The 11,442-nt window shown below is 39.4% G+C and overlaps 1 protein-coding gene and 1 non-coding gene across 2 annotated transcripts; both read right to left on the reverse strand.

The window, feature by feature from the left end:
* Positions 1-1,124: 1,124 nt before the first annotated feature.
* LOC106382660 (myrosinase-like) lies at positions 1,125-4,054 on the reverse strand. Its single transcript, XM_048773406.1, has 12 exons — positions 3,826-4,054; positions 3,677-3,737; positions 3,534-3,595; positions 3,367-3,442; positions 3,108-3,273; positions 2,714-2,975; positions 2,512-2,627; positions 2,215-2,435; positions 2,058-2,092; positions 1,822-1,936; positions 1,607-1,709; positions 1,125-1,513 (listed from the first exon to the last, which is right to left on the reverse strand). The coding sequence occupies exons 1-12, from the start codon at positions 4,000-4,002 to the stop codon at positions 1,261-1,263; spliced, it is 1,647 nt and encodes a 548-aa protein (XP_048629363.1). The 5' UTR covers positions 4,003-4,054; the 3' UTR covers positions 1,125-1,260.
* Positions 4,055-7,256: 3,202 nt separating this feature from the next.
* On the reverse strand, positions 7,257-7,362 carry LOC125600821. Its single transcript, XR_007333930.1, has one exon. It is a non-coding gene; the product is annotated as a small nucleolar RNA R71 (small nucleolar RNA).
* Positions 7,363-11,442: the final 4,080 nt, after the last annotated feature.

Consider the following 11,442-nt stretch of genomic DNA (forward strand, 5'->3'; position numbering starts at 1 on the left):
GGTTTAGCTTCTTTTGGGTTTATTGATTATATAAGTAACAAAATTCCTTCGCTACTCTAAACCTCTCCTCCCAGGATGGAGTGTATTTCCCTTTTATTGGATGAAAGGTAGTTTGTTAAAAAAAGATCATATGCAATATCTCATAAAGTTTTAGTTGAGGATTATAGAACTTTGGTTAGAAACTTTTGAGTTTGTATTAGGTTTGGTTGCTATTTATTATGTTGAAGATACCTTTTATTATATAAGTTGCACTCATTAAACTAATTAGTGAATTTAGGCTAATCCGTCCCGTCAATATATATTTTTTTACACTAGAGTAGTTTGAGATTTCTGAGTGTTTTCTGTTTTAAATTGTGTTATTTTCCCTCTTTCCTCGTCCTCTTGACTTGTCATAATGTAGCTGTAGATAAATTATTTTTATTCATTAATAATTGATCATCTTTTTATTGAGATTGTTTACTTAGTACATTATAGATGGAAAAAGCTCCTTATGTATGGAGCAAGTAGAAAGAGTGAGAGACATGCATAGAGATGATCTTGAGGGGAAAAAGTGTTTCATGCATCAGAAAGCCTCTTCTTCTGACTCTGGGAAGATAGGCTTGAGCGGAGGAAATCTTGTTTCGCAGAATTCTTGACAGTCCCGTTAATGAATCTCTGGTACCATTTGCCAGATTCTTTGAGGTTTCTGTCGTCGAGATCTTAATATGAGAATGGGGAAGCATTCATAAAACATAAATTACTGAGGTTTAGCTTCTTTTGGTTTTCTTGATTATATAAGAACCAAAATAAAATAAAATCATTTGAATGATAGGAAAATCATATGTAAAATACTATTAAATTTTAGTTGAGGATGATAGAACTTTGGTGTAGCTAGATTTGAGTTTGTATAAGGTTTGGTCATTGTTTATTATGTTGAAAATCTATTCTAGTATATAAAGTTGAACTTATTAAGTTAATTTAAGCTGATCGGTTTGATGTTTATATATTTATTACACAAAACTAGTTTGGGGTAATTATTTATTTATTTTCTATGTGTGTCTAAGTGACGTTTTTGGTTTAAATTGTGTTATTTCACTCTCTCTCTCGATCATCTTGACAAAATGTAGGTGTAGACAATTTTTTAATTCATTAGTAACTGATCATCTTTTTATTGAGAATATTTATTTAGTACATTATTATAGGTAGAAGAAGCTCCTTATCTTTGGAGCAACTAGAAAGAGTGAGAGACATGGAGATGATCTTGACCGGGGGAAAAAGTGTTCATGCATCAGCGAACCTCTTCTTCTGACTCTGGGAAGAGAGGCTTGAGCGGAGGAAATCTTGTTTCACAGCGTTCTTGACGGTCCCGTTGATGAATCTCTGGTACCATTTGCCAGATTCTTTGAGGTTTCTATCGTCAAGATCTTCCCAATTAACGTAACTGAGTCCAAATCTGACGGTAAAGCCTTTACAGAATTCATAATTGTCTCCAAGAGCCCATGCGAAGTATCCTCTCACGTTGACACCCTTCTCCCTGAAAACAAGAACAATCATATATAAAAATGTTACCAAGAAAGAAGAAGAATATAACAGATGTAGAAAATCATTTATAGTAGCATCCACTCACTTGATGACCTTGCGGAGAAAACATAAATGACTGCAGAGATAATCAATTCGCTTGTAATCGGCAATAGCCTGCTCACGGTTTTCTTCACTGGGGGTACTAAATCCTAAATAAACCGCCACATTAAAAATATTCCACAATAAAGTCAGTTTCTTCGACTAATATCAAAATACAATAATTATTATGTGGTATAAATGAAAAGAGTTCGTAAAACTCACCGTTCTCGGTGACATAGATTAAAGGGTCTCCGTATTTGGTTTTGAAGTAGTCCATTACGTAGTAAATGCCTTTTGGGTAGTAATAGCTGTTGCCGTTTACCTTGTCTTCAACGAACTGTGAAAATGGAAGTAAATAAATATACACATCAATTAAAAAACATAATTAGGGTTGTTATACTGAAAACTGAAAAAATGAAAGAAAAACAAATCTTAGGGGGTGGATCATTGATATATACCAGTGGACCAAGAAATTCACCACGTGAGTTATCATCTGTAAACACAAGGATGAAATAACAGATGGTCACTCACAAAGTACGTTGCAACAAAAAGGAGATAAAAGAATATTTATATGTATAGAAAGGCTGTATCTAATTAGTGGTAATAGACTAGTACATGTGAGCTTTACGCCAGCGTCCATCATGGCAGTGTGTGTCTCTGAAGGATATGGGTTAGGTTTTGGCTGGGCGTACTGAGTGACGTAATAGTTGAGACCAAGAAAATCATATGAACCGGCAACGAGTGCGGCTTCTTCCTCGGTAAAGTTGGGAAGCCTACTACCCACAATCTGCCTCATGATGTCTGGGTATCTACCCTTTGTTAGCGGCTCCATGTACCTGATCCATGTATATGTTTTAATTATATATACATACACTATATACTGTTACATTGTTCTGTAATATATATATATACCATCCATGGAAGAATTGGTTCATCCTCTCAGCTGCTTCTATGGAGGCAGGATCAGACTCATCAAATGGAAGAAACCATCTTGTTATCATCACAGGTCCAATCTTCCCTTTTTGAAACTGTTGGTCACGTGATATATATATGACTATACATTAGAATCAGATATGTTAGATTTGCACCACCTTAATATGGAGAGACCACTCACCTTATATTTGGTCCTGTAAAGATCGACGACCGTGGCATGAGCAAGAAGCTGGTTATGTGCAACGATGTAGGGTTCTGTTGAAGAATTTCCACCGTAACACCTGTGCTTGGTATCAACCATAGGAGAACATCGACCGGGTGCATCTGTTCCGACCGCATAGCCTCTCGTAGGGACTGTGTATAACTGGTTGATCGTGATCCAGTGCTTTACCTTTCCACCAAATTCTTTGAAACATAGATCCGCGTAATCTTTGAAATCTTGTCTGCATATGAATATATAATTATTTCAGTTAATACATGTAATTAAATAAGACCAAACCTTCTTCTTTTTTATTAATAATTTTATATTAATCAATCTCTTAAATTCATATATAATATGTCTGCATGGCACATACATGATCTGGCGGTCCAAGAAACCTTCATACTCATCTTGGAGTGTTTGAGGAAGGTCCCAGTGAAAGAGGGTAACGAAAGGCGTTATATTCTTTTCGAGGAGTGCATCTATGAGTTTGTGGTAGTAATCAAGACCTCCTTGGTTCACTCCCCTACTCACCTTTCCTTCTGCTCATGTATATATATGTCGTACATTAATTAGTACTTTTTCAACTAAATGATCCCAATTAAAATACAAACGAATGGATAACATGTACATACTTGGAATGATTCTTGACCACGCAAAGGAGAACCTGTAGCCAGTAGCATTGAGTTCACCCATCACGTCTACATCTTTCTGCAGTTTACATATTTTAATCACATGTCAATTCCACACGTATAGTTTTTATACATATATAGTTCAATCATACGAGTATCAATGTATTAACCTGCCATCTCGTATAGGACTCACAAGTAGTGTCTCCATTCTTCAAATCTGACCCTGATTTCTCTGATAGTAGTTACAAATACATTAATACATGTACATATAAACCGACGTTCATCTCATGTGTATATATACACTGTGACGTACCTGGATATCGGTGACTGAAGCCATCCCAAATGTTAACACCACGACCTCTTCCTCCTTCGATCTGAAATGAAAAGAAACAACCATGCGAAGTTGCATTTTAGTATTTTTGAATTGTATTTATTGATACGTCAAAAACATTTGTTGCATGCCTGGTAAGCAGAAGATGCAACACCGAAGATGAAGTCTTTTCCGAAGTTTTTACTGCTTAAAATATCAGTGTTACTACATGTGAATGGATTGTTCTCTTCGCAAGTAATTTCTTCATCAGCTTTGCAACTCGCACCAGCTAATAGAAACACTAAAGCGAGTCCATGAAGAAGCTTCATGGTTAATCTGTTGATGTAGGTGTTGTGTTAATGGAACCTTGTGACCATCTAGGGTTTATATAGCCCTTCCAAAAGAAGAGTGACGTATGCATTTTCTTTGTCTAAGTGTTCTGATATTTTGGGAGAGGTTTAGCTGAGATGAAACCCGTGTGATCATTTACTTTAGCTCAGTGTTCACCGATTGATTATGTTTTTTTTTTTGTTTTGTTTCCAGTTTTTAGCATGCCTTGTTCTTCAATCAACCATTACATTGGGAAAAAAATACAAGATGTTGCATTTTTTATCGGGATGAATTGTTAATGATTTATTGCTACTTTTCCTAGAGTTAATTTTAGGAAATAACCTATGAAGTTGAACGGAAGCACGTCTTTGGACAAATAAATCTGGTGTCATTTTCTTGTCATATTATTTATATTGTTTTCAAGTGTAATTTTTTTTTGTTACATTCCATATCTGGAACACACAACTTGGAACACGAATTGTCTCACATCTTCAAATTGATCCGTCGACAGTGGTGAATGCAGCATGTATATATCGAAGGTTTGCGCAAAACTAGAACGACACGTATCATCATTCATCAAGATTTGTTGTATTAAATAATGTTCAAACATTCGTCATGATTAACGACATAAATTATTGAAGATTTTTATCGAAATATTATCAAGTGTTGAATCTAGACTAACACTGATCCAAGGCCACACTTATCACGAGCCTCACCGCTCATAATCACAGCATATCTTATTTTGGTTTTGAGTCTTTTTACCTCTCTATATATGCTTTTATCACATGAGACCGGACTCTACGAAAGACAAAAAAATTTGCATTTTTTTAAAGAAAACCAAAACCAACCACATTTTTTGCATTTTTCCATCGTTTCTAGATAATCAGAGCCGTATGACCGAGACGAATGATAAAAATATTTTCAATAAAAATAATAATACGTTTTATTATAGAGAATAAAAAAACCATGACTTCTGAATAAATACAAAACCATGACTTCTGAATAAATAAGATAGTTACTTTTTTTTGAAAAAGATTTTACTATTTAAATGCAGGAGACCGAAAATATTTTACAGAGATTGAACTCAGTAGGCCAAGTGGCCTTACATATCTAAAAGATACAAACTTGAATCAGTGAATTAGCTGGATGGGTGATATCTTGCATATTTGCATTGTTTTATCCATTCATCCATGAGCATTTTCATCATATAGATTAGGATTCAGACATGTTTAGGTTGCATTTTGCATACATGAGTCTCTATTAGGTACTGGAGTACCACATGAGGTTATTTGGAGCTCAAAAGAGGTGAAAAGAGTGATCTTTGGACGAGCACAGCCGGAGCGACCTCTCGGAGCGACGGCATGAGGTCGCTGTGCACCACATCCCGGAGCGACTCATCCAGAGCGACTGCACAAGGTCGCTCGTGTTTTCACGTCTGGAGACACACATTTACACCTCGGAGCGACCTTCCAGAGCGACGTGCTGAAGTCGCTCCCGAAGCTCAGAGCGACCATACCAGAGCGACAGGGAGAAGTCGCTCGCGTTTTCATCACCCGGAGACGCTCAGAACGAGCCCGGAGCGACCTCTCGCAGCGACACAGCGAGGTCGCTCCCGAAGCCTGGAGCGACTTGTCGGAGCGACGGGCTGAGGTCGCTCCGTGTTTTGTTTCTGCTCGAACTTGTGATTTCTCAAGGGCATTTTGGTCATTTCATTATGCACGTTTTTATTTTCTAAACCTATGTTTTATTACTCTGTAAGCCACCAGGAGGCAGATCATCTTTGTTCTTAGAAAAACCACCAAAAACCTTTGGAAAGGGATCTCTTTGAATGAATTGATCAGTTTGTTATTGAAATTCTGTGTTCTTTTATTTCCTGTATTTCTCTACATGATTAATCTGAAATCCAATATGGGTTTAAGAGGAATCATGGAGATTAGTGAGTAATCACCTTTTGAATTCATGGGTTAGGGAGATTAAGGGTGATTAGGTTAGAGCTAGGATGTTTTAGTGTAGATCATTCATATTTCCTTGCTAGTAGAGTAATCATAATGCATCTTCTGAGTTGGCCACTCAAAAGTTGATCCTTAGGCATTTCTCACCCGAAAGGTGTTCGATGAAATGCCCGAGACAACTCTCCTAGGCTTTTAGTATACTTTGCCAAAGACATTTGTTGTTAAAGATGCTAAGATAGCTAATAGACTTGTTAGTAATGATTGCTTTCATATTATTCAACCAAAGACATTTGATGTTTGAGATATGTTAGCAAATGAGCATTCATCTAGACATAGAGCTTGCTTAGAATTGTGTCTAGGCTTAAGGTTGATAGTTTGATTGATCATTTGCCATCCTTAGTTCGATACTTGATCACCCAAGGTCTAATCCCTATGCCCATGAGTTCTCTTTTCCCTTAGTCAAGAAAGTATCATTCTGTTATTGCTTTTAGTTTTAGTCATAGTTTAAAACCCATCTAAATCATTGGTTGCACTTAGATTAAGTGAGTACTTGCATTCTCAGTGCTTTGATATCCCTCAGAACTGGTTCGACAATCTTTATACTACAACATTTGTCTTAGGAGCCTTGAAAACTCCTAACATCAAATTGGCGCCGTTGCCAAATTCTGAGTAGATTTGAACATTGAGATTTAGTCACTTGCTTGAGACTAAGTCATTTTTATTTTCTTTTGTTACTGATTCTTCTTCACCTCCCTTTAATCTACAGGTGTATGAACTTGAGGAGCAGGGGTCCATCAAACCTAGTTCCAAGAGCTGCAGACATCAGAGCTTTAGAGAGAGAGTGTGCTAGAAAGAGAAGAGAAGAAGAGCAACAGGCTCACTTGCAGAGATTGGATACTGATATGGGAGACATACCTCAAAACCAACAGCGAGCAGCTCGACCCATTGGCACTTACGACCGCCCCAACATTCATGGTCATAGATTGGGAATCCGAGCACCCGCTGTGGCAGCCAACAACTTTGAGATCAAATCAGGACTCCTCAACGTGATCGAGAACAACAAGTATCATGGCTTGGCTCTAGAGGATCCATTTGATCACTTGGACAGGTTCGACAGCTACTGTGGGTTGTCAAAAACCAATGGTGTGTCCGAAGATGCCTTAAAGCTCAAGCTATTCCCTTTCTCTTTGGGGGATAAGGCACGTCAGTGGGAGAAGTCTCTACCCAGCGACTCCATCACCACTTGGGATGACTGCAAGAAAGCATTCTTGGAGAAGTTCTTCTCTACTTCAAGAACTGCTAAGCTGAGAAACGAGATTTCCAGCTTTCAACAGAAGAACTTGGAAGGTTCAGTGAAGCCTGGGAGAGATTCAAGGGCTACCAAGCTCAATGCCCACACCATGGTTTCTCTAAGGAGAGCTTGCTGAGCACATTCTACCGTGGTGCTCTCCCTAAGTACAGAGCCAGACTGGATACAGCTAGTAATGGGTTCTTCTTGGGGAGAACTGAGGAGGATGCAGAGGAGCTGGTTGACAACATGGTAAAGAGTGATGCAGTCTACAGTGGAGACCACGACAGAAGCAGTAGAACTGAGGATAAGCAAACGAGGAAGGAGTTGAAAGCTCTACAGGATAAGATAGACATCCTCCTTGCTGATAAAGCTACCCAAGAGCAGCTGCACTTTGTTGGCAACCCAAGCCAAGAGACACCAGCTGTTGTCCATGAAGTTGAGGGTTTGGAAGGTCAGGAAGAGCTGTGTTTCATCAACAACAATGGTAGCTGGTACAAGAAAGAACCCAACTTTCAGTACAACAACTACCAACAGAAGTCCTACCCAAACAACCAACAGAGTGGCTATCCGCCAAGAAACAACCAGCAAGGCAGCTATCAGCCTCAGCAAAACCCCTCGTCTGGTTCCTCTGCTCCTCAAGAGAGCAGCACTGATACCTTACTGAAGCAAATCTTGGAGTCTCAGACTAGAAGTGAGAAGCAAGTTGGTTATGAGTTGAAGAACCTTCATTCCAAGATTGATGGGAGCTACAATGAGCTCAACAACAAATTCTCACACCTTGCTTCTACAGTCAGGAATTTAGAGAATCAATTTGCTTCCATGAACACTCACCAGAATCGCCAGCAAGGATCTCTACCTGGAAAGTCTGACCAAAATCCCAAGGAGGCCAAAGCTATCACCCTTAGGAGTGGTAAGCAGTTACCTCCTAGAACCCTCACCAAGGATGCTGAGAAACTAGGTGAGGGGGTTGCCATCAACATAGATGATGAAGTGGTGATTGTTGATGAGAAGATCAATGACGAGATCTTGGAGAAGATAGTGGAAGCCAAAGGTAAAGGAAAGGTTGGAGAGGAGAAGAAGACAGTAAAGGATGGTGAAGTTGTTACTCCAGCAAGTGAAAGTTCTTTTGTTCCTCCTCCCTATGAACCCAAACTTCCATTCCCTGGTAGATTCAAGAAGCAGCTGCTAGAGAAGTACAAGGCTCTGTTTGAGAAGCAAATGAGTGAAGCTCAGGTTGCAATGCCCATCATCGATGCTTTCATGTTGATTCCTCAATACAACAATTTCCTGAAAGATGTTGTAGCTGCAAAGAAGAAGGAGATGGAAGGCATGATGATTCTTACCCATGAGTGCAATGCCATCATCCAGAGGCTTGATGTTCCAGAGAAATTAGAGGATCCAGGAAGCTTCACACTACCTTGTGCTCTTGGACCTATGGTATTTGAGAAAAGTCTCTGCGATTTGGGAGCTAGTGTCAGCTTGATGCCTTTGTCTGTTGCAAAGAAGCTTGGATTCACTCAGTACAAGAAGTGTAGACTCTCTCTGGTGTTAGCTGATCGTTCAGTGAAGTACCCTGTGGGCATCTTAGAGGACCTCCCTGTGAAGATTGGAAGGTATGAGATACCTACAGATTTTGTGGTGCTTGAGATGGGTGAGGAGGCTCAAGATCCATTGATTCTAGGAAGGCCATTCTTAGCTACAGCAGGAGCTATTGTTAATGTGAAGGAAGGCACGATTGATCTCCATTTGGGTAAAGAGAACATCCTCCACTTTGACATCAAGAGGAAAATGAGGAAACCAACTGTGTTCGGGCAAGCCTTCTACATTGAAGAGATGGACACCCTGCTGATGAGCACCTTGAAGAGTTACCACCTGAGGACGACGAGGAGGGAGCATCTCCCTCTACTCATTCCCTATAGAAGGTAACCCACCACACTCCCTTGTATATACCATTTCATTTTTGCATATTAGTCTTCTTTTCGGTATCTCTCTCTCTACTTGACGACACAGAGACTGTGTCACTCAAGTTTGGGGGAGGTACCAAGTATTTGATCATGTTTGCTTTGATGTTGTTTCATTGAGTCATGCATGGCATACCTATTTGCATAGATAAAAAAAAAAAAAAATCAATCATTTAGTTTGCATCATTTGCATTTTTAGGAGAGTCTAGAGCATATAGGTTGCATTCACTTGCATTGGGAGCAATGATTTGAATGCCTTGTAAAGAACACTACGTTGCACTTGACTAGCTTTTGCACCTCTCAAAAAGACTTGTATGTTTCGAGCCTTGAAAACTCTTCCTGAAACTTGTTGATTGCTGAAACTCAGTCTTTGAAGCCAACTACAACCTTATTAGAAATGAATGAACTTAATGCTTCTTGCTTAGGGTCCCTTGTGTACTGAGTCATGGCTATACACACTGGAGTTGTCACATCTTTTATGCCAATCTTTTTGACAAACTCTAGTGGTAGACCACTCCCAAAACCTTTCCTTCCTTTTAAGCTTTCATTGTTTGATGAGTGAGGCCTTCTTCGGAAAGTCTTACATGCGCATAATGTTGAGAGTATCGGGAACGACAATGCTTGATCTTCATTTTTGCTAGATTGGACACTCTTTTGTCTAGCTATAGGTGGGAGGGTGAGTGTTGTGATCATGATTTGGGAGAAATGAAAAATAAAAAGGATAGACTCTTTGTGCTTAAGTGAATTGATTTTCTGGGATAAGTAGAGAACCTCTAGCTCTAGTTTTGAAAAGTCTTGGCCCCCAACCTAAAAAAAAAAAAAAAAAAAAAAAAAAAAAAAAAAAAAAAAGAAATCGAAAAAAAAGAAAAAGAAAGAAAAGGGGGCTAGCAAAGTTGTTAGGAGCTAAGAAATGTTTTGAGGTTGTGAAAAATCCCTTGTAGATTTCAAAGAGAAAGAGTTAAAGTTCTTAGGATCTTTTGGTGAGAGATGTGAGTTGGGTTTGACATTGGGGAATGATTGTGTAATTGTATGTTTGGGAAAAGGGTAGAACAATGGAGATTGAGCATTGTATGCATGAGTTGGTCCCTTTCTTAGATATATTATGTGCAATGTCAAGGCTACTTGTTTTGAGAGTAAACCACCTTAAAGATCATATGTTTTGAACCTCTTGAATCACTTGAATAAAAGCCTTCCCTTACCCAACCAAATGACTTGGACCAACTGACCATTTGCAAGAATTCACCTGATGTTTTGTGCTTAATGAATGTGAGAGTTGGTTGATTTGAATGTGTGGATGCTTGATGATGAGTGTAAGAACAAAAAGAGTTAAGATAGGCCTAGAGAAGCTAGAGTGTAATAAGAGAGTGTGCTAGTTGTGTTTCTTTTGGCTATGTGCTCCCACCTTCAACCTCTCTTCCTATGAGTTCTAGAAAGTTCACTTGTGGACAAGTAAAAGAACAAGTTTGGGGGAGTTGATATCTTGCATATTTGCATTGTTTTATCCATTCATCCATGAGCATTTTCATCATATAGATTAGGATTCAGACATGTTTAGGTTGCATTTTGCATACATGAGTCTCTATTAGGTACTGGAGTACCACATGAGGTTATTTGGAGCTCAAAAGAGGTGAAAAGAGTGATCTTTGGACGAGCACAGCCGGAGCGACCTCTCGGAGCGACGGCATGAGGTCGCTGTGCACCACATCCCGGAGCGACTCATCCAGAGCGACTGCACAAGGTCGCTCGCGTTTTCACGTCTGGAGACACACATTTACACCTCGGAGCGACCTTCCAGAGCGACGTGCTGAAGTCGCTCCCGAAGCTCAGAGCGACCATACCAGAGCGACAGGGAGAAGTCGCTCGCGTTTTCATCACCCGGAGATGCTCAGAACGAGCCCGGAGCGACCTCTCGCAGCGACACAGCGAGGTCGCTCCCGAAGCCTGGAGCGACTTGTCGGAGCGACGGGCTGAGGTCGCTCCGTGTTTTGTTTCTGCTCGAACTTGTGATTTCTCAAGGGCATTTTGGTCATTTCATTATGCACGTTTTTATTTTCTAAACCTATGTTTTATTACTCTGTAAGCCACCAGGAGGCAGATCATCTTTGTTCTTAGAAAAACCACCAAAAACCTTTGGAAAGGGATCTCTTTGAATGAATTGATCAGTTTGTTATTGAAATTCTGTGTTCCTTTTATTTCCTGTATTTCTCTACATGATTAATCTGAAATCCAATATGG

This window comes from Brassica napus, unplaced genomic scaffold, assembly GCF_020379485.1.
Source record: "Brassica napus cultivar Da-Ae unplaced genomic scaffold, Da-Ae ScsIHWf_2397;HRSCAF=3098, whole genome shotgun sequence".
NCBI lineage: Eukaryota > Viridiplantae > Streptophyta > Magnoliopsida > Brassicales > Brassicaceae > Brassica > Brassica napus.